At 36.5% G+C, this 24,770-nt stretch overlaps 1 protein-coding gene across 9 annotated transcripts in view; it reads right to left on the bottom strand.

Annotated features, from left to right (window-relative positions):
- Positions 1–24,770, bottom strand: part of SATB1 (SATB homeobox 1) — a 97,442-nt gene that overhangs the window by 9,425 nt on the left and 63,247 nt on the right. For all 9 annotated transcript variants that reach the window (XM_074312791.1, XM_019726015.2, XM_074312792.1 and 6 more), the window contains one exon: positions 21,136–21,291. In XM_074312791.1, coding sequence (XP_074168892.1) covers positions 21,136–21,291 — 156 coding nt within the window. The remainder of the gene's footprint in view (positions 1–21,135; positions 21,292–24,770) is intronic.

Here is a 24,770-nt window from a genome sequence, read left to right as displayed (position 1 = left end):
TATGATATTAAAAGAAATCAATCTAAATAGGGAGGTATTTGATACAAACATTTTAGTGGAAAGCATGAATTACATTTTAGCAAGTAGCAGGAACAAGGATTAAGTACATAATCCATTAAATAGTACTTCTAACACAAAAAATTCAGTATTGTAGACTAAACTACACTAGGCATTTTGAATGAGTACATTCTGAACAACAACTAACTATAAAGCTAGCAATTTATCATTCAGCAAATAATTTTCTACTTTTAAAAGAATCTGTAAGTGTTACTTATGCTAATGAAGTCAGTTTTTAATCTGCCCACAAACATGCTAATAGAGGGCAATTTTTTTTTTATTTACAAAGCTGTCAGCACTCAAGGGTAATTTCATATCAATGTTCTATAAGCTGGGGATGGGGGAAATGGGTTCTAATTGTCAGAGCTACTGATTCTTTTACCTTTAGCATAAAGGTTTACGGACATCACAAGAGATACAAAGTGACTAATAATGTTTTAAACAATCCCTTTAACATTCCAAAGGGTTGCATTTTCACACTTTTTATGCTTCATCTACACTCTACCTCAAATATGGCATTAAATAATACTACTTTTTCCAGGGCTCTAACACAGAGAGGCCTAATGGAAGTACAACCAACCCCAGACCTGGGTGCTTCACACAGCAACTTCTAACCTTTTGTCGAGAATAATCATAACACTTTAAACAGTGAGAAACAAAACAGTGGCAAAGCAATACTAAAAGCATTTTAAATTATTTACTAGGTTAGAAGGGTGAAATGATACTTTAAATACATCAAATTTCATCATCTAGGCCATTTTTTGGTGGCAAAGTGGTATTGATCTTTCCAAATGCTTAAAATTAACTATTTTCCAGAAGGTCATTATTTGATTAAAGGCATTAAAGTTGAGGGCAAGAAGCGATGCACTTTTTCTTCTTCCCCATTCAAATCATCATGTAATTTAATAAAAACCACCCCATCAGGTTCTGTAATAAAAACGCTTATCTTAAGATATTGTTCTTTACCTCTCATATTAACCTTTAAATGTTATGAAGTTCTTTAGAAGAAAAGCCTTTGCTACAGCAGATTATTCTATAACATAATGAGAGGCCGCCCATTAACATCAATAAAGATACATGTTCTCCTCTATGGAATTAGCAGGAAATACATTAATCTATCTCCCCAGTTTAATAACATCTGCATTGTGTAGAGTGAAGAGAATCTCAGCAGGTCTGCGAATAACTTTTCCTGCTAAGTTAACACTGGTCTTATTAAAGAAAACATGGGAGATAAAGTTGAACAGAGACGTACCAGGCTATGCATTTTCCACTCTAACAGTATCATATCACATCCATTTTACTCAAAGATGGGTTTTAATATATATTCCCAAATATATTTATTTTCAAGGTGTGGCTTATGATACTTGCATATGCTAAAAATAAAAATAAAAAGATACTCTTAAATTATGACTATTTTTAAACTTCTAAACTGTTTCTCTTTTAAACAACTCTCTCCAGACTCTACAGTTTATTTAAGGGACTAAATATCTTAGCCCAAAACCTGTGGGTTTCCATATTGTGGTCACAAGAGGACATAAAACAGCTATCCATAAATTTCTCATTTGTAAATTTTTGCCATTTTGTCTTTAAGAGGTTAAACACATCTAGCAGAGTTTCTGGAGGTTTGTTATTATAAAAAAGAAATGTTTATACAATCTGGGGGCAAGTTCCCATTAAAATTTAGTGAATTTAAAAGGCATATTCAGAATCCTTAGTAAATCATTTATTTTTCCATTTTGTTTAAAAATTAATCAAGCAAAAAGTTGAAAATCATTGTGTTTTTTTTATGGTTTTTATGTTCACCTCTTTTCTACCTTCTCATAGCCACTGACTTTAGGGAACACATAAATATGGTGTTTTTTGGTCCATAACAAGATTATCAGATTACAATCTGGCCAGAGTAGATAAAACTGGTTCTCACTTAAAAAGGTTGTCAGGCAAGAAGATCTCACATTTTAAAGAGAATTTTCAGGAGGGAGAATCTGAGAAGGGGCATGCAGGAGAAATGGAGAAATGAAGATAAAAGTATGAAATTCTAAACAACATATTAAAACTAGCTATCAAGAAGATGATCTCTTAATTTGCCTAAAATAGAGAATTTCCAAAATAGCCTCAATTTTACTTTTAAAACATTTGATTTTGAAAATATCTCATTTAAAAGTTGATTTTTTTTTCATATACTTCAAGTCTGCTTTCAAAATGGTTTCTTCAAAGATTAACCAAAATTAATAAAATTCTGGCTTATCAGTCTGATAACAGTACCTGACTCTGCAAAAGAATTGCTTATGTTTTTTCCCCTTGATCTAAGATGTCTTTTTGACATTACATAAATGTCAGTGATATGATTTGACTCCTATTTAACATTTATATACTCTGCCTTAAAAATTTACTTAAGTTTTTATTCTCTCCTCATTGTTCATAGCTAGTGTCACTGGAAAACTCAATACTCCCTCCCAAGGTTCATGCTATAATACTTTTCATCAATTTTAGCCTCTGTTTCTATTACATCAAGATTGTTTTCTTTCCATTCTGCTCACCACTGACTTGTCAGTACTGGGGCACCTTTACTTTGAATTAGGTTCTTAGGCACCAGTCTTTTTAATTACTTCCCATGGACAATTATTTTGACTTCTGAACAAAAGACCTTTTAAGCCCTCATTCCTTTTCCTTTCTTAACGTAAGTACACCAATGATGACTAGAGCTTTGGTGAGGAATGAGAGAACAACTGCTACCATATAGAGTTGTGATTCCTACAAAAAGCACATAAATACGAGGTCTGCTTTAGCCTATGGACCTTCCCGATAGGTAAACGTACAAGTTTAATCAAGTTTTCTTGAATCCCCTTAGCCATCTTTGAGATGCCCTTGGAAAAAGGATGCTATGAAAATCATTGCTCTGGTCTTCTGCTTTTAAATTGCCCAAAGATATCCTACTGCTCAAAAATGACCTTCAAAGGCTTCCCATGGCAGAGAAAAAGTCCACATCTGCCAGAGCTGCACTGAAGGCTCCTCCCAGTCACACTCATGTCCTAATTCATGGGACTATTTATTAGCTGTTACCCCACACTCCCTCATATTCTAGTCTCCATACCTCTGTTCTAACACGAAAGCCCTTTCTCCTTTTTTTCCTGCCCATCCAAATACTAACTCTCCTTCAAGTCATGCTCAATCACCTCAGTATACCAATAAAGGGTTATATCCTGTATAGGTATTTATGTATGTGAACTTGAGTGAATTACCCTTCTGAGACTTAGATGCTCCTCTACAAAGTACAGATAATAATAGGACTAATCTCACAGGATTGAGGCTGGTACAAATAAAATAGACTATATTCGGCCCAGTAAGTACAAAAAGAGCTGATGAACTTAACTGAAAGTATTTGCCTTAGATGACTCACACAATATTGGGGAAGATTTGACATTCAAAAACACCTACTGGCGTAAGGCAATCTGTGATAAAGGTCAGTGGTGGGCAGGCATCAAATGGGACCCAAGTGGAAGGAAGGGAAAAAGAAATGTGCTGGGATGGTCAAGAAAGTCTTTACTGATGAAGAGTGACCTTAGTTGGCTTGGCTTTGAAGAATGGGCAATATTTAAAGTGGGGAGAATTAGCAATATGCTAGAAAAACTAGGTAGACCAGTTACTTTCTAACTGACTATACCTACCATTTTTTTGCTATTGCTCTTTACTATACATTCCTGAGAATACAGCTTACTATGACCTCACCCCCTATATATACTGTACTTCTAAGATGTATTTGCTAAGAAAACCTTGGTATCAATTTGAATTCCTGTTGTACTACTTACTAGCCCTGTAACCTTGGTCAAGTAACTCAAGTGCTCCAGACTTCAATTTTCTCTTCTATAAAATGGGGGTAATTTTACCACCAGCAATAAGGTTGTGAGAATTAAGTACAAGGGGCTTAGCACCCAGTGTGATGGATGTCAGCTATTATTAGTTTTAGTATTGTTATCATTATCACAAAGATAATCCAAAGGAATTTGAATATCTAGGGAGTTAATGAAAATAATTCAGTTACCATATCCCAACCTGAACCCAGTATTTTCCTCTCACAAACTAGATTTTCCTCCTATGTAGTTTAACTCAATTAATAGCATCACCACCCACTCAGTCACCTGTGCTGTAAGGCTGTTATTTGAGGTATAAATTGGTATAATCTTTCTGAAAGGCAATGTGAAAATGTTGAATGCAGAAATGTCTAGCAATCACCTTTAAAACACAAATGCCTTTTTTGATCCAGTAATTCTACTTCTGAGAATTTATCCTAAGGAAACGATCAATAAAGATGTATACAAACATTTAATTATAATAATGCACACATTAGCATTATTTGTGATAGCAAAAGTTGACTATAACTTAAATATATCTTAATAAGGAACTCAAAGGTATGTATAACATGAATGAATATAAGATATATATGCATATACACACATAGATATGTATACATGTCTAATTTAGCCTATGGAATTTCCTGATAGGGAAATATACAGGTTTAAGCTCACATGAATTGCCTTACCCATCTTTGAGATATATTTATGTACATACATATACTATATACCCATGTGTGTGTGTGTGTTATATAAAGAACATAAATCAGGCTATCTCTAGTTAACTTGCATTATGTATATTTTTATATTCTTCCTTATGCTTGTAAGTTTAAAATAATTTAATTATTTTCTATAGTGGCTATGCACTGTTGTTGTTTTTTAATTAAAAAATAGCACAGAGTTCAAATTAAAAATCTGATTTTTCTTGTCTGTTTTTCCCATAAGTGAACAATCATGAATTCCTGTCCATTGCACCCCTTAGAATGTCTCTTGAATTTGTTACTTCCTTTTCCATTCTAACTGCTCTGGTTCAGGGCCTCTGCATTTCCTCCATGGACTAATACTGATGGGTTTCTTTATTCTAGTCCATCCCCATCTGTGCTGAGTTACATTTATCATAAACAAATGTCAACACAAATAGCCCTTTGAATCGCATACTCTTCACTTTCCTTCACCCAAGGAGCTGGAGCCACCCTGGGGCTCACACTTCAATGAGTGAACGTAAAATTGTAGCAAAAGATTCCTTGCAACGCACTGAAGGGGCAGGAAGTTGCGGGGACCGAGGAGGGAGTGGACAGAGAAAGACATAAAAATGGCACAATTTGGGCCATTTAGTTAGTGGCAAGAAACTGTATACCCCTCTGAAGTTCTTGAGGGCATCATGTATGGTGGCAAAGTCCAATGACTTATACAGTATTCATAAAGATGTTGCATTTCAAGAACTGAGACGCAAATTGAGCTCAGCTTACTAGCTTTAAGGAGGCAGGGAACCACTACTGAAAGCGTGTATCAAAGGCAAATACATTTGATTATTTAAAGCAGCAGCTTAATGGGAAACTTCTCTTTTTTCAAACCCCTCAACCCGAATATGTATGTGCTCTTATCCTGTAATGTTATGAAGCAAATTTCTTATCATGCCGCATCCTAAAATCACTATTTAAATTTTACACTATTTCTTTTTCTGTTCAAAATTATGAAGCTCACAAAGAAAAACACTGAATATCCATACATGCCATGTGCAAAAAAACTGTAAAAATATGAACTTACAAAATGAATAATGTTTAGGTGATGATTTATCTGATACAGTGGTTTGCTTAGAAAAATGATTTACTACCATGTTATTTTCAACAAATATTTCTGCCACTGCATTTTAATTGATTTATATAAAACTTTTCAACATTGCAGATAGCTCCTGAAAGGAGCTATACTCCCAATTATGCATATTTAGCATCTGGGAATTAAAATGTTAAATCTTCCCTCTATGATAGTCTAGGAGAAATAACAAAACAAAAATTTTTAAACTAGAGAAAGGCAAGTTGGGATTGTAAAAGTTATGGGAGTCACATCCTAAGAGGAACAATCAATTGGGTCATTATGAACTCCCAAGTTGCTTATGATTTTGCTGATAAAGTAACACCTATTTTGTAGCCAAAAACCACATCATTTTATCCATTATACAAAGCTACGAATCAGGGATTGGCTTAACTGAGGGATCACATCTTGTGATTCACAAATAGGCACTTAAAAAAAAAAAAAAAGCATAAATACTTCTGGAGAGATCAGGTGGATCCCACTGACAATGGCCAGTTTGTAATTTTACCAGTGAAAGGAGACAAGGGAGGCTGGGGCTCTCTGCATGGGCCATCTCAGTTACTCCTCACAACCACTGATCCTGTTTTATACCGGAGGGGGTGGGTGAAGCAAGCTCAGAGAGGACCCCAGGGTGGGGGAGGACAGGAGAACAGCAGTGGCGTCTGACCAGACTCCACCTTTCTGAGCTCAGAGCCCTCTCTCCTCTCACCTGGACTCCCTGAGGAATGCACTGCCTTTAGTAAGGGCAAAATTGTGAGCAGATGAAGTTCTGCTTTTGAATCATTCCATCCTTCTACAGATAATTACACTGTCATCTATGGGCCACCCACTGTGTAGGATACCAGGAGATTTGAGGACAGATATATGGGGAGTCATTTCTCCCAAAACATACTGTCCAGCAAAGTAAGAACAGCTTAAATTTCAGGTGTAAGTTGATATTAAAGGTGTCGTTCAACGGGCAAAAAAAAAAAATTCTAGTCTAAGGTCAAAGGCAGTCTCACAAAATCCTGCACTTTATGTGGCATTAGAATGTTGAAGAAGAAAAGGTTACGCGTAAGGTTTAGTTTTGGTTGTGGTTCTAAACGTTAATGCAATGCTCATAACCCCTGCCTACATGCTCCGGGAGTGAAGGGCGCTTGGAAAAGAAGCACACTGAAAAGTAATAAATAACAAACAAATGTTTCCTAGGTAAATTCAAGAATTCCTCAGCTAAGTATTTAAAAACATAATTACTTTTCCTATACAAAAATTTATCTAATCACTGATGTCATCTTTTTTGTGTCATGGACTCTCTAGCAACCTGGTAAAGCCCATGGATGACACTTTTCCAGAATAATGTTTTTATGTGCCTGAAATAAAATACATAAGATTATGAAGAAACCAATTATCAAATTGATTATGAAATACAATTATCAAAAATTTGTGATACACTAATATATGTGCTTCTTTATTAACACACTAAAGAAGATCTAGCAACAGATCTAATAACTACTGTAATTTTATAGTGGTGAAGAACAATAATATTTTGAGATCCTGCATAACTTAATATATGAAAATATTTGTGATTTTTATTGGTGATAAATTCATAGGTATTGCTAACACTATCGTGATTTGTTTCCTATATTGATAATTGAATAAAATGTCAAATTTCAGTAATATGTTAATGGAATTTTTTTTCCTACCCAAATTCATGGATCCCCTGGGGTGCATAGATTAAGAAATCTTGAATAGGGTGCACACATACACTCCATATGTATGTGTGCATATAGATACATATATGTACTGAATGTATATATTTACATATTTCAAACATTTTTCCAGAATTACCTTATATAAAAGCTCCTAGTAGGCTAGAAAACTTTGGCATTGATAGATTCAAAACAGATTTCCTTATCATGCTTCTTTGGGGGGGGGGGGGGGGTTGGCCACTAAAGAACTATGCCTCTTAGGGATGAGTTGGAGGGAAATAGGTAGTCACTAATACAATTGTCCCCAGACAGTGTCCTAGGTTTCCATCAGGAGTGTTTCAGCAGTACCCTGGCTGTGTTCATGAAGGATGGGGTGTTGATGAGAAGGCCCTACTCCCATCCAATCTTGAAGTCAATCAAAATGGGGGAAGATTTTTATCTGATATATATATTTCAGTTCTGGATGAGATTTCATTTGTAAAACAATAGTTATCCAACTGAAAATTTTTTGATTGACAATCACACCAGTACATATATACATCACTGTTTTTTTCTTGGTCCTTTTACACACTCAGAAAAATAGGTTTACAACCTCTGAGTAAAGCATCCATATTCTACCTTAGTTCACTTCATACTATAAAATGACTATCAAGTTGAAGAATACTAGCAGAGTGTCCTCTGAGAAATATCTATCTGCCAGGAGAGGAACACTAACAAGCTTTCCTAAAAAGGCCTGCTTTCCCAAGTAGAAGGGGATAAGGTAGCCAGGCGGGTATTGGATGGAGACAGAGAAAGGAATGGAATAGTGGCGTGGGCATGCTATTGGGGTGGGTGAGGAGGGAGAAACTATGCAAATCCTAGGAGACCAGAGTAACGAAATAATGGTCCTTGCCCTTATCACCACTTTTTAAAAGAACAAAGGTTATAAAGTATTTGCCTTTAAGATTTGAGGACACGGCAGAACGAAGCTAGTCAAATAGAGGAATAAAGAAAGAAAAGAAGGGTGGCAGGATGGCTCAGCTGGTTAGAGTGCGAGCTCTGAACAATAGGGTTGCCAGTTCGATTCCCACATGGGCCAGTAAGCTGTGCCCTCCACAACTAGATTGAAGGACAACGACTTGGAGCTGATGGGACCTGGAGAAACACACAGTTCCCAATATTCCCCAATAAATTTAAAAAAAAAAGAAAAGAAAGTGAGAAGGAAAGATAATAAAATGTGGGGGTAGGGGGAATAGGTAGAAAATAACTGAGCATATAACTGTCTCATAACTTTATACTGTATGTAGCTGAATGCTAAATTTATCCAGAAATATAACTCTGTCTAGAAATATGCTTGATGGATAAGGCTTTAGAGTCCTTATAGTTATCCAGGGTCCAAGTTATTTAGTCTCTTTAATCAAAATACTAAAATAAAATTATTACCCATTAGGCTGTTACCCTTCCCCCAATCTGCAAACACACAAGCAAAAATTAATTGCAATCCAGCAAGAAAGAAGGCAATTTAGACAGTAACAGCTTGGCATGGACTGAGCTGGGTTTCCTAACAGCATTTGTCTGTTTGTGAATGTATATTTTATTTACAGCCTTCACTTCCTTGACCTCACTGAAAGTAATTTATTTTTACCTAATCTGCATTTCATATAAACTACCAAATACTCCATCAATGAATCAGCTAAGTAGCACCCATGACAAGTAGCACTCCTGTTGGTACCATAAGTAAAATGGGTAAACATGTAAAGTAGACATTTGGGGATGGGCACCCCTCAGCAGCTATTAAATGCTACAGGCACCAATTTATGAATTTGCAAATATGGGCTTCAAGCTACTCCCTCAGATCAGCTGTCATTCCCTGCCCCTTTTTCCTTGTTTACTCCCTATTTCACTAAACGTCTTCTAAACCTGTGATTTCTCATGGACCGAGTATATTTTTTCCTCTTGACTGTGCTATTCTTCCCAGAAGAACTTATATCACCCCAAAGAGAGAGAGAGACGGGCAGGGGGAGAGAAGTTAGACTTTTAGGGATCAGTTAAAAATATACGTTTAAGGAGGAAGCTCTTCAGCAAACGTCAAGTCATATCGTGTTGGCAACCACTACCCCACCCCATTCTAAGCCAAGCCCATTCCCCAAACAAACTGAGCTCATCTCATCTCTACACTGTACTGACTCTGCTAGGTCCTTGATAATAAGAGGAAGATCTTCCAGTTTTCTAATAGCAAGTCTTACATGAGATTATATCAATCTTGAGCTCATCTAGCATTATAAAACATGGAGTTCATACACTGGATTCCAAACAATTCCATTCTTCTCACTACATGCCACTCATGAACAATCCTTTTTGGCCACAGACCCCAAAATAGCACTTCGTTCCCCCAAACTGAGCCCTTCCATTATTCAAAATCTTACCTCCTCTGTGACCCATTCCCAGGCTAACACACCTATTGGCAGTACCTTCAATGAAAACAGCACCCTTTTTCACACTTGTGCACCTGTTTCAGCAACAAACTCACAGAATCTGGAACTGCAAGGGACAGGAGACATAATCTGACCCAACCTATTTTTCCTTCTTGAAAGGGAAGTCCAATGCCGGAGAGGTTAAGTCACTTGCCTGGGGCTACACAACTCAGCAGCAGTGGAACTGAGCCTAACACTGCAATCCTCAGTGCTTTCTCTGAAAGTTGAATTTTATGTACAAGTATATAAGCCACCTGTTAGTTTGCAAGTTAACACTATTTCTATCTGACGTAGATAATCAAGAACCATGCCCTCTCATTCCTTTCAGCTCAGAATAAAACCATGAGCTACACTGAATGCGACACTGATGAACTCTACCGTGATGATGAAAAATGCAGACAGTGGGTCCACAAGAAAACAGGACAGAATATTAAAAGGAACCAGTTCTCCTTCCTGTACATTTTCATGAGGATGTGAAAGCAATGAAGAGTAACTGCAGAATGTCTGAGGAAGGTGAACAGAGTGGGGGCAGGATAAAGTTCGTGAACTGTATTTCTACTCAATCTTCAACTGTGACTTACTAACAGATACATGAAAACTGTCCTTTTCTGAGACGGGCTGAGGAGGGTCCATAACGAAAATCAATTATGTTTTCCTTTAATAATGGGATTCCTGTAATCTAAATTGAATGGAAAGACATGTTCTTCCCTCACACCCAAAATACTGAATATTCTCAAATTCCATACATATCACAGCATCTCTCAACAACTCTTTGCTCTCTTTCCTGTTCCCTTTTGTGTCAACAGGTGTGCTAGGCACAAAGAAATCCTCACCCAAAAACTAAAGTTCACAAACATGGAAGACTAGGGATGGTTTTTCAGGTGGTAAATGAAATGTTGCATTCGTAAAGGAACAAGTCAAAGTTCCTGTAAGTGGCAAGCTCTACTAGTGACTGCAAAATGTGATTCAATTTGCACGCTGGCTTATCACTAACATCTCTTGAAGTAGCTGTGCAAAAACTTCAGGGTTATCGAAGCAAGCAGCAATGAAGTCATAAGCTGTATTCTTTGGCCTCCACTTTTCTTCCTTCCTAAACTCATCCTAAAATGCAAGTGACTGTAGCAGCAGTGGGTTGATCTCACTAATTAGTAATGGGTGCTTTCACCTCTGTGTTAAACACTCAATGGGAAATGATGTTGTGACAGATAGATCATGTGGGGATTGAAACAAATCTCCCACAAGGACTGCATCTCACTAAATGACTATAAAGGCAGATTAACACTGTGAAGAAACTGACCTAATGATTTGTTATTAACCATGTGAGCTGCTTAGCAGCTGAGATGGAAAAATGGTTCTAACTAAATTGCAAATACTTTTTTTTTCCCCCTCTAAAGTAATAGTTAGGCCAGAAGAAAGTATGAAGAGACAGTTTAGAAATGCTGGATTTCAAAGTTGGAAGATATTATGGAGCAAACGCAAAACACACAGAAAATAGCCAGGGTAAGAAGGAAGCAAGTTCCAGTGAAAAATTGTAAAGATTTTTTTTAAAGGTGAGAAAAATAACTAAGGAAGAAGGAAAATGGATAAAATAAGGGAACAAAAGGGGGGACACCCACTATTCTATCAGAAATGGCACCTCTTATCAGTTAGATAACAGGAATCACCACAGAATCCTAAGAGGCTTCTGAGTGAGATTCATAACTGAAGTTATGACAAAGTAAAAAGTAAAACAAAGATAAAAAGAATGTATTTTATTGGGCATTAAAAGACATTTAAATAGGCTACCTCTATGTTTTAAATGTTCTCTAAAGTGGATTGTTGTGAACCTTCTCCAGAGGTATGATTCTAAATCAGCACTGCTCCTATTTCCTTCTCCTCTCTTAATTTTAGTTTCTCACCAGCTTATTTGCCTTCTTATGGCTCCAATACCTTACTGTTTTTATTGCTGGATTCTTCTGAGACTGTTGATAACTTTGGCCTTATATGGTTACCTACTGTGCCTGCACTTTCTGCCAGGTTATCACCAATATTTCTACAGAAACAGAGTTCACTGGTTTTCAACTCTACTTTTCAAAATGATTCTGCAAATCCGTAAACTTCTGTATGAAATAAATTTTCTGATTGTTTTTGGATTGTCTGAGATATGACCGTAAAGCCTACACTAACGACTTTCCACTTAAAAAAATAGTAATAATAATAATAAGGTAAACTATCTTTTAAAAAACTACATATACTCAACTGTAGAAATTCTTTCAGAATTTATGTTCAAATGAAAGGTTTAACACTAAAAAAATAAAAAGGCATAGCTCAAAGGGCTAGTATCCTTCCCACTAAAAAAAACAAAAAAAAACACAAAAACCAAAAAAAAAAAAAAAAAAAGAAAAGAAACCTTACAGAAAAAATGGAAAGCCCAATGGAAAATACAATCTTTTTCCTATTCAAATTTTGGTGAAAGTGGAAAAAAAGGGATTTGATGAAGATTTTTATAAGATAACGTGGAAACTCCATTTTTCTAGATACAACTTCTTTTCATTGCATTTTACTTTTATTTAAGTACATTGTCAACACACACACATATACATACCCCAACTCTTTTTTTTTAAAAAAAAAAAGGGCCTGAAATTTTAGTTACACCACATGTGGTTTTCATTTGTGAAAAATGAACAAGCTGTTTGTGGTTAAACTGTCTAATCGCCTGTTATCAATCTAGCGCTGCATTCAAGATTTACAGGATACATCAGCTTCTGTGCCACATTAGCTGTAAAGGGGGAGGGGGGAGGGAAGGAGGAGAGAGTTTATCCTGAGGAATAATATTTCCAATGCAGCCACACTCGCACTACATCTGGTTGTGCTGGTAGCGGCAGTTAAATTGAAATATTTCACAGCGTGTGTCAGAAACATGCAGAATGGTAATTATGACAGATCTGATTAAGCCCGAGTGCCACAAGCTCCCTGGCCAGCGCCGGTTGTGCAGGTGTGACCTTGTGCGTGCCTGCGTGTGTAAATAAAATTAATTACAAGCGAGAGGGTGAAGGCTTCAGTGACATCACAAAGCGGAGAAACTCCCAAGGGGGAGACCTAATGGAATATTTTCCCTCAGTCTAATAATACAGTTCATATTGACTTGAGGTAATTAGTGGGATCATTAAAGCAGTTTTCCCGGCGTATTTGGCTGCCTGATCAGATTAGTGAAAATGTTCTTCAGAACAAGCCCTGTGTGGTCTGCCAGAGAGGAGGAAATAAAAAGCAACAAAGCATATTTTGGAATGATAAGCAGCGCTGGACTTTTACTCCAGCAAAAAATCTCTACTTCTCTCTGGAGTCTACAGCTCTAACTCTCCTGTCCATTTTAATTCTTCTATTCAACTTGTGTATTCCTATACACATTTGAAACTATTTCTCTCGTTTCCCCTTTCTCTCTGTTAAATCAGACTGCTTTATCACCACGAGCCATCCCAACGTCCCAGCAAATCTCTTTTAAACAAGGCAATTTTAAAATTGGGGTAAAGTATCTTAAATGACGGCTTTACTGTTAACTGACAATATGGGGCAATTAGGAGAGGCCAAAAAGAAGGGGGGGGGGGAGAAATGCCACTTAAGATTCACCTGCTAAACAAAAGATTCCTTTTTTATGTAACACCTAACAGAGATTTAAATATTTATTTGCATTTGGATCTCAAAATGGACTTAGCATAGGACAAAGTTGGGGCAAACATTCTTCCAGTTGAACAGAACACAGAGCCCTCATCAAGAAAAGGGCCATTTGTTTGAAAACACTCTATTGAGCATGCTCTACCTTGCCACTGGAATATGCCAAGCGCTGTCACAGATGGCAGGCTCTGACAGTTCCCATCCGTAGCATCGATACTCGACAGTTCAGCACAAGATCAGTGACATTCTGTCTCATTAGAACCACGCTAATTATCACAGCTAGTTTCAGGGGAAACCATGTGTTGCAATGGTCAATTTGAAGGAGTCTGTGCATCAACAAACTGGTAATAAGGATCAGACACCTTATTATATGACAGCATGCTGCCTATGATCTGATTTGCAGAATCAGAGGCACCGAGGCGGCCGAGGAGGCTGGCAGTTTATGAAACAGTGTGTTTAAACCCAATTCCTCAAGCACACTGGTTGAAGAGGGAATTATTTAAAAAAAAAAAAAAAGTACACAAAGACAACTGGAATTGTTGAATCAAGAAATCAAAGGAAAACAGATTCTCTATTAACATACAACAGAATTAGATTAAGACTTAGAAAGAAGACAACTTCATCAGTTTAACAATTGCATGGCAACTCCACAAGCGGTCTGGAGCTTCTGTTTTTACAAGGTATTTCATGATAAATTCTAGAATAGCTATATTTCTACTAATCTCTAAAATATTTACTATACATGTATTTTTAATGGATGGTCTATGATTTAGCTGTATCATTTTGTCATGCAAAAGAACTGAATGTGTAAAAGCTTAACTATAGTTTAAAAAATGAGTAATCTCAAAGGTTACTTTTAAGATACTAAAGGTATTCTTTTGGAAGGGCAGAAAAAAATCTACATTAGATTCGTATTACCAACATAAGTTCTTCTATCCCTCTCTGAGCACCTTTTATTGATGTGAAATTTTAATGGTGCAGTTTCTTTCAGAGCTATTTTTCTATTGTCATTTTGCATAAATGCATTTTCATAGCTCATTCATTTCACAGGGCCTTTATTTTCATTTCTCATACAAGGGAAAAAGGAGCTAAAGCTAAAATAAAACCTACCTTTACTACCAAAAACATAAAAGACAACTGTTGAGACTTCTGAGAAAACTCTGTCTTTTAAGTTGGTCCTTGTTAAAGGATTGTATCAGTATTATCGTTATGTGCTAAGTTTAATTGAATGACATTCAGTTTGAAGATTAATTCCTATTAAGAGTTAAACCCCAGTGGTTTAGTCTCTTCCCTACTCCCATTTTGTAGCTAGCTGATCCTGTTCTTAAAGTGCTAACTCTTCAACTGTCAAAAGCTGATTATAGAGGAGCGTCCAAAAAGAGGAACTTGCACATAATAGTCTTAGCCCACATTTTTCAACTCATACTAACATTTTAAGACAAAAGGTGGCCTCTAGTAATGCAGAGTCTACAAATACAGAATTGGTACACTTATGCTTTAGTAAGTACACACTGACCTGCTTTAAAGTGGATCACTTCTGTGGGGACCGTCCTTGGACTGCCTCACATCATGATCTTCTTTAAAGAGTTGGCCCAATATTTATAAATTGATTCTTTTCAAATCTTGTCTAAAATTTTCTTATGACATTTTCTAAAGATGGAGAAACTGGGCTTAATGAGTTATGACTATATTCGTAACAGTTAACTTATTAAGTGGGTCAATGAGAAAAATGTATTTACATGACTCCAGTTAATTGATTTTTAATTTAGGGGAAAAGAGTGAAACTTCTAAATGATTTGAAAGAGGCAAAAAGATAGCCAAAAATCTTCTGTCTAACTTGTTTAAATAGGTAACATCAAGTGCCTGAGGGGGAAAAAATGAGGGGGAAAAAAATCACTCCTTTATGTGACTTTTTTAGCCAAAAATATGATGAGCAACTAAGTACTCTACACGATAATTCTGGACCTCCTTGATCAAACCCCAGATTTACTAAAACATGATTGTTTTTCTAATGTAAAAATGTGAAAAGGGCTCATATTCAAATGCACAATTTAACTAGCTCTTACAACATCATATAACATACAATCATGTACCTTAACTATTCGAGTATGTCCATATTTATGTATTTAAAGTCATTAATTCCAATAGTCCTGTTTAGCAATCAACTAGATAGAGATATAAAGAGAGGTCTGCAACTAAATGCAATATGGATTCCCAATATTTAGAAGGATTTTTAGCAATTGGCTAGCACAGAACACCTTAAATAGGAGACCGATGGAACTCCATAGCCTTTTTACTCAAGAATGCAACACAGGAGGGGCTGCCAAAAATGTGTGTCAAACAGGGACACAGCAGATGGCTGAGATGGCTGCACCCTGAGTGTCTTACTTTTCTCCCCTCTCTCCTGTAAGTACTCCTCTTGTCCCTTCCTCCTCCAGGGAAACCTACGTTGTATCTCCCCAGAGTCTCCTCTACCCAGTAAAAAATAAATAAGTAAATAAATAAAATAAAGCACGAGACGGAGAACGTGTAAAGAGGCTGTTTTCTCCTCAGACCATGGTGGGAAAAAACAAAAACAAAACAACAACTCTATTTGCCAAGAGAAAGTGCTACGAATAGGACACAACTTAAAGCTCTTCCCACAGACTGCTGGAAAAGGGTGTGGCACCAGAAATAACAGAAACCGTGATTCTCAAATCAGCAGGGGCCTCCTGTGTATCTTAAATCGGAGACTACACAGGTGCAATCACACTGCAGCAGTCTGTCACATGAACATTCCAAAAGAATGAATCAGCATAGAGCTTCAAAGTGTAGTTTCTATGAAGTGTAATTTAATTCTAACCAAAGAAAAGATGCTTTCACTCATATGCTAAAATACAGAATGCAATCACAGTTCCATGATTTTTTCCCCTGGATTTTATCAGTACAGATTCCTATTCCCAGCAATGAAAATTACATTTTTAATCCTACTTCCAACCCATTTTATGATATATCTTACTTCTATTTAAGAATTCCAATCACCATCTAAGAATGGCCAAATCCAGAGGTCAAAAAGACAATTTTTTTTTTCCACCTACAAACCCAAGGAGCACTAAAGTTTTCTTTTCTCTTTCTTTCCCCCTCCTTTTCCTCTCTCATCCTAGAAGGCTCCAATGTCAATGATAAAAATATCACAAAAGGAGATGGAAGAAAGCGAAAGTCTTTAAATTACTTCATCTCTTTAGCTGGTTGTGCTATCTTCAGAGAGGCAGAAATCCTCTTTTTCTACTGTTTAAAAACCACACCTATCAACCAGCTGAAGTTGTAGCAGCCACAGGGTCCTCTAACTCTAGAGGACTGGTGGGTAGCGATTGTAAAAGATTATATTGAAAGCGTGTTCAGTCAAATACAATTTTCATCATCTAGTAGCTTTACCTGAAAGAAATACCCTGTTCAATAAAGCACGAGAGAGAAATCATTTTCTAAACACAAGTGGAGATACAGTGCCGCGCTGTAAAAGCCCTTCACTCTTACTGCATTACTGTATCTGCAAGTTCCACCTCTGCCAACATGAAAATCAATGTAACAATCCGATGTACAAAGCAAGGCCTACAGCGCTGCTAATGTCCCCTTGCTGGACATACACCTTAAGTCTCAGAGCTCTCAGGGGGTTTGCTGCGGAATAAAATTAGATTCCAACATCTGCCACCATTAAAGAAAAAATTCCATTTCCATCTCCCATATGAAAACACTATAACCAATGAACAGTAACTGAACCTTGATACTGTAATGGTTATTACCCAAATCAACTATTTTTTTTAAACAGTAAAATTAGCGAATTCTGCTCTCATAATTATTTGAATGTTATCAGACTAAATGTTTGATAAAATTCCAATATGATTCACTTGAAAAAACTGCTGCTTATTTAAATACCCAGAATATAAAGTGTATTCATTTGTAGCTATTCACATTATGTTTAAAGCATATCATCCTTTTAAAGTTTGCACTAGCCTGCTTTCCTATCCAAGCACAAAAGGTAGCCTACCTTCAGTTTGTACCTGCATATTTTATTCACACATTTCTATTAGAGTTAAAAACAATCTCATTTCTATTACTCATCAAAGAGAAGAGATAATATAATACATGTGAAATGGTGGAATCTACAGAGTTGGTTTCTTTTACTGAAAATATTTTGTGCATTAGTCACTGCATAACACAACTATGATGTGTCTGGTTCCATAACATTCTGGAACTATAGTAACTTTAAAATAATTACGCTGCCTGTAATTCAGGGTAATGACCTAAAGCTTTACCTTTTAAAATGAAAGGTATTTGAGATACATGACGAGATAATAATAATAAAAGTCTCTTGTACAGGGCTGAGCCTCTTGGTTGACACATTATGATATTAGCCATTTGTGTATAGGGCTGTATAATTTAAAAGTTTTTCTGTATACATTATAGCTTGTGACCTTCTCCCATGTTAAAAGAATCTCAGGCTCAAACAGGTTACACAATTTTGCAATATTATCATACCAGTGACACAACCTGGACCATAGCCTCCTGAGTGCTCTACAACGTCTCCTCTCTGCCCCTCTGCTAGGCAGGAAAAAGCCGAAATTCCAAGAGCCCTATATGTTAGTAAGAACCCGTATCCCATGAATAAGTCAATGAAGAAAGGAAAGCCACCACAATATCAATTAGTGCAGTATCCCCAATTCCTCTTTCTTGGAGCAGGGTATATAACTTCAGTACTGATGCTTTCTGGAACCCTGAGGAGACACCAACATAGGAGGGCAGATGCCGAGAATTGGGGGTTAGCTCTCTTATCTATTAGTCAAGTGACCCTCGGGTGTATACAATGAGGAAAACAACGCTAGCTCACAGGGTTATTCTGAGAATGGAAAGTAGATTAATATACGTGTTATCACACGATGAGGTCTAGAACAAAAAACGCAATGGATGTTAAATCAACCTGGAAAATCAGGGCAAGACACAGACGCAGATGGAGCGGACGGGCTAAGATGGAAGTGACTAAGTGCTTCCCTCTTTATCCATGCTCCATTTTCAGGGACCTCTGCCTCATTCTGACACGCTTTGGCACACGTCTAAAAGGGGTAATTAAGTCTTGTAGAAGTTAGGAATTTTGATCATGATAAAGCCTGAAGACTGATTATTTATTTATCCATTTACGTACTTACTTTGGTTTGTTTGCTAGTTTTGAGGTTTTTTTGTTTTTACAAAAACCATGGCAGGAAACAGAAGTCAATGATTACCTTCCCTTGTCCTATTTCCTCTTTTAGTGATACATACAGTTTTTGGACTGTCCTGTTTTTAAATAACCATCAATATTGCTACCTATTTTCATAAAGAGGGTACTGCTAACATCTAAATTGAATAACTAAGAGAAAACTACACAAATAAGGGAGTTACAGTAAATCAGGAGTTAGGAATAACCATCTGAGGGAATGAAGTTAACCGTTTGCTTGACCCCTTAGCCATCAACCAGCCCCTTAGATTCTCTCTCAAGCTAGGGTTTTTGGGAAACATCATCATGGCAGACACATAAAAGCTGCCAATGGACATTGTTGAAAGAGACTCATGGGGAGCTTCATAGGACAGGGGTACAAAGAGCAAGGGTATTTAAAACCTCCCAGAATATCACTCACATGACGTTATCAACCCATAGCAGCCACTGTCTGAATAGGTTCAAAATGAGTAACTCAGCCCAGGTGGGGAGAATTTGGGATATCATTTAAAAGCAAGAAGGTAGCAAAGGGGTTGCTAAGGAGCTAAGCTATACAGTCAGAAGGGAAGGGGGGGGGGGTAGATTAAATGACAGATGAGAAGCAACTGCATGACAGTTATCAAAAAGCTTTAATATTTATGTTTGTTTGCTTAAGGCTGCCCCTTAAAACAATAATACATGTCTAGTTTCTCTGTGTATCTATCTTGGGAAATATGGGGAAAGTGTTTGGCCTGGTAAAAACATAGTCTGATATTCTTGATAAATTGGATAGGTCAGAAAAGATGTAGGATCAGAAAAGCAAAATAATATATATTTAAATATGAGCTCCTCATCATCACTAGAGTGAAGAGCCACAACAAGAATGTGCAGGGTGGGTGGGTGAGGGGTAAAGTGAGACCAGGACATTTCTCCTTAATGCATAGTCTTGGCATGTAAATGAAGACATCTGAAGAAGCACACAGGTTTGAAGCGGCTCTAACATTCTATCATAATTAGAAACATTTCAAGAGCCCTGTAATTTCCAATCAAAATTACAGTAATTTCCGATATACAAGCCATGATTCATGACAGAATTTTACATTCCATGAGAGATTACGGTGGCCTGATGTATGACACGCTGAGTACAGCTCTAACATAAACAATTCAGTTTAATGTTTAAACAGCACTGGATGTTTAGAATCTCACAATAAAAGAAACATATTATTGTAGAAATTATCACTTTGACAGTGATTGAAGGGTAGGCAGGCATGTGGCCTGTAAAGCTGTAATTTTTACAGTCCACAGCTTGAGTTTAATCATTTTTATATAACATTTCCAAGATATCCCTTAAGTATTTCAACCAGCCTATAACTTAAACAAGAACAACCTTTTCTAAAGCAAAACTCCTGTCAAGTACCACTATTAATGTTGACAGAGTGAATTTTAGGAAAAGTTAAAAAAAGTATTATACTGTAAATACTCTCAGCATTGTATATTTTTATCAGAAGTTGACAGCAACCAGGCTGTCTTATAAAGGAGGGTTCATTAATGAAAATAAAAATATTATGTGTTTAAAATTTCAAGTTGTGAAAAATCTCACCCAAGCCGTTGATGTCCCTAAATTCTCACCTCGATAGTGTTATCAAATCTTTTTGCACGAGAGTTTAGTATTCTTCTGGTCCATTAAGAAGTATTCTTGGCTTTGAACAAAGGTTTATAGATAATTGTGAGTCTGTTCATATAGATGACTCTGCTTTTGATAAACAATTATCAATCTATGACAATTATATAAATAAATAACTGCATTATATATCCTTTATGTTTTTATTTTGTTTTGTAAGGATTTATAACTTTTCCAATTCAATTCTTTTCATTTGTAATTCATCAAAAATAGAACTGTAATTCAATTTCTGTGTCATATATCTATAGAAAAATTAAAATCATTAATACGCAAAGATATGTGTATGTTTGTGTCAGTTTGTTTTAATAAATGTGCCTAATAGCTATATAGATGCCTGAGTTGGAACAGAAGAAACTACAATGTTTGTAGTATTTTAGGATGGAAATCAAGGTGATCTAAGTAATAATGAAACAATAGTAACTCAAGTTATTTGTTCTAGTACAATAGACCAGACTGAGAAACTTCCTGTATGTTATAATATTCTTCTTTTGCAAATTAACTATAAATTGACTCAGGGTTTTACTAAGAAATGGTTTGGAGACTGGCTGTTGAAGGAAATAAAACCAAGTGTCTATTATCTGAATCAGAACATTTTGTTTCATCCTAGAGCTCTGTAAACAATCCTGAAGACTGTGACCTCTCAGTGATGCAAGTTCATATGGAAGATAGACACCTCTCTGAATGAAATTTTCACAGACATCGCAGATAAACATTCTCAACGCCTAACAGAGGCTCTTACCTGGCTTTTGGTTGCTGCAACCTTTGCAAATAGTGCTTGGGACACTTTAGCGCGCTTCATTTCCTGCTGAATCTCATCATAAATGGAAGCATTAATGTTCATGGTATTGTTCTCTGGTTTCCCATTCCTCTCAGTGGCAATAGTAGCTGTTTTCACCTACGAAACATTTTGAACACGACTATCATTTTTCATTGGTCAAAATGTTTTAAAGCTTCTCGGGCTCAGCATCCAAACTGGACATTGTTGCTCTTTTTATGATCAAGGTGGTCAACAGTGCAGTCATTCAACATTAGTTATTACCCCGAGATCAGATTGCTTAAGTTAAGGAAGTTCCATTGTCACAGGTGATTGCATCTGTAATATGACAGCAACTGCCAGCTGACAACCAGGAATTATAATGCTATAAAGTAAGTTTTCTGGAAAACGGAATAGTTTCAAAGACTTGCAAACCCTAACCTAATTGTTTCCCAATTACCTTCCATTGCAATTCTAACAAAGAAAATCTACAATTAAAATCAAAACGCACACAGTGCTATGTCTTCACTGGGTGCCTGGTGCCTAATAGACAATTGCATCACTAATAGTTATTACATACTATGGCCTTTGTAATTTTAGACTTTTTTTTAATGCTTTTCCCTCTTATGTTTCATTTTAAAAATCTTCCATAACAAAGCCATTTGCAGAGCTGCATATTTAAATCTTCTATCCATCCATGAAACAGGTAGAGTGCCTTGCTTAATTATCATAAAGGCTGGTTGCATTTTACACGTGCTTGTCCAAGCTGTTCTGTATAATTATTTCATCTTTTCCTGGCACCCCTGTATATAACTATTTCTTTTTGACTTATGGAACCAGACTATAAGAAAATGTTCCACAATATTTAATAGAACACTGCTGCAAGTTACACAAAATATATTACCAGTGACTTTAAAAATACATTCAAAATGTATAATCTCGAGTGAAAAATTGGTATCAAAGTCTTTGGTAATAATGATAAGCAGCGATCAGCAGAAAACCGCATAAAATTTTAGGGGGAAAATTAAACCACATCCTCAAAATTTATTAATACTATTATTAACCTTTAAAATTCCAAATTTAATTTTTATTATGCAGTTATATTAACCAGTCTGGTAAATTTACATATGAACTATGCAGCTGCTGTTTTACTGAAGAACTGATGAAAATGTGAATGAAAAGTTACCACAGATACAGGACCATGTTTTTCCCAGCAAAGGGATTCATAAAGACCTAATTTCTTAGGGGCCTTTACAAAACACAGGTTTTTTGGTACTCTAGAAGTTTACCATCTTGGACCATTTCTCACATATACTATAAGTACTAGAAAATGAAATGCATTTTAGGATAAATGAATAATTTGGGGGCATTAAATGACATACCCTCCTAATCATATGGCAAGTCTTCCACGTTTATTTCATTCACCCTGTCCCAAAATATTTGGCATCAAAAGTGGGACAGAGGTTACCCTAGGCTTTGTACTTAAAGGGTAAATATGAGACCCATTAAAAGCTGCCTCCTAATGCTTCAAACTTTTAGCCAGTTAGCAAAATAATTCACCTCTGGCTTGACTTGAAAAGGCAGCTAGAGTCTTCCACCTTGACACTACCTAAGCACTGAAAGGAAAATGCTGTGAAATGGTTACAGGACAGGCCCAGAGTGAGAACACAGCCGATGAGACAGGACAAGTGACCAATGGGCTGGGCCCCATTTGCCTCTCATAAACTATAAACTGGAGACAAGAGTGGCAAGAGTGTAGGCTAGGTTTCCAGAGTTTCCCTTCTAGTTCTGTGACGCCAGTAAGCAAGGGCACTACAAAGGTATATTAACGACTCGAGGCCACTAAGAACCAACACAAGGCTTTGAAGCAATAATCTGCTAAACACCACTGTAGGAGCCAGAAGAGTTAACGCATTACCATAAATTGCCCAGAAAGTTGCTTTGGTGAGATTCGCAACTTTGCTCTGGGGTGGTCTTGCTTTGAGGCAGAAGGATAGATTTGATCACCCCACGGGGTCCCCTTTAATACCTATTTTTCTCACTGCTTAAATGAAAGAGAAAAGAAAAGCCATGTCAATCGCTTTGAAAATTGAATGTTATGGAAATGGGGGCATGAAGTCCAGTGCATTGGAAGAAACAGTTCCTTGGTAGCAATCTGCTTAGCAATAGTTAAGAGGACAGGCTTTGGAAACTTGGCGTTTTATGTTTCTGAAATAATTTGCATTCTTTTGTAAAAATTATGTTTAAGAATTTATCTTCCAGGTGGGCTATAACCATTTGTCACAACCCTTGATTTTGGTTCTAAAAATTTCTTTGGTTAAATATTTTTTTTAAAGCAACTACCACTTGAACCAAAGAGCAAGAATTTTAAATTAGGAAAACAAAATTAAAACACTGTTTCTTAGTAGCCAACACAATCAAAACAAAAAGTGGAAAAGAACTACACATGAAACATTAAAATTTTTTTTTTAAAAAGTGAGAGCAACAACTTTTAAAAATATAAAGAAACTGTATTACTCATTTAAAAAAGATTTACAAAAGCTCTCTTTTATCATCTTGTTGGCTCAGATACGCATCTTATCATAGATAAGCTATTAGAATTCTGGAATCACATTTTTTCCTAAACACAAGCTATTGCTTAAGGGGAACTGACTTGGACAGCTTTTCAAAAATATGAAAGCTGAATTTTTCCCCAGGTAAAAATGGAAACAAAAATCTTTTATACCTCACTCTACTAAGTACTATTTTAGCTTAGTACAAAAAAAATCTTCTTTAATCCTGGTTTAGCTTTTAATATTATATCACACATTAAAATTCATAAAGTAGTTCATTCCAGGCAAAACAAACTACTCTTCAGCTCTTCTCCGCAAATAGCACAGGAGGTAAAATAAATGCAGTTGCTTTCTGAATAGCTTTTATCAAGGTAGGGTGTGCTACTCCATCATTACGGTGGCGCCGAGGAAGTAGTTAAGAATTGAAGCTTCTACTATTAACCTTCCCACGTGGGGAAAGGGTGCAGCACTAAGGCCTGCTTTTTATTTTACTAAAAGTGTGAGGTAGAGCACACATTTTCCATGCAAAATCGATTTTGTTTCTCCATGTATTGCAGTACGCATTAAATCATTTTACAAAATGAACATACTACATAGGCACTACATACGACATGCACACTGTACTATATGAACTGTACCAGGGTCCTGATTGGTGATTGTACTATTCCTTGAGGCAGGAGCAATTACCTGCAAGCACACAGCACACACGTGTGTGCATGCACACACACAAAGTTTGATGCAGTTTTAATAATAATCAGGATAATACACGCTGACATTCATTAGTTGCTTATGATGTGCTGGGCATCGTGTTAACAGACATTAACTGTAACCTGTACAGTAACCCTCAGTAGGTATGATTATCGCCCCATTTAAAAATTGAGAAGATGCTCTTAAAACAAAAAGGTTAAGTACTTTGTCCCTAGGCAAGGCTGAGAACTAAACTTAACGTCTGTCTGATGCTAATGCTTACCTCAGAAACCACTGCAACTATACTGATGTCATAGGGAGCTTCTTTATTTGGAAAAATTCTTTTTTAAGACATGCTGGTAGTCCTTTGCTAAATTTAGC

The sequence above is a fragment of the Rhinolophus sinicus genome, linkage group LG10 (genome assembly GCF_036562045.2).
Source record: "Rhinolophus sinicus isolate RSC01 linkage group LG10, ASM3656204v1, whole genome shotgun sequence".
In the NCBI taxonomy this organism is placed as follows: domain Eukaryota; kingdom Metazoa; phylum Chordata; class Mammalia; order Chiroptera; family Rhinolophidae; genus Rhinolophus; species Rhinolophus sinicus.
Note: the sequence above shows the minus strand (reverse complement) of the source record. Positions and strands in the feature narration are given on the sequence as shown.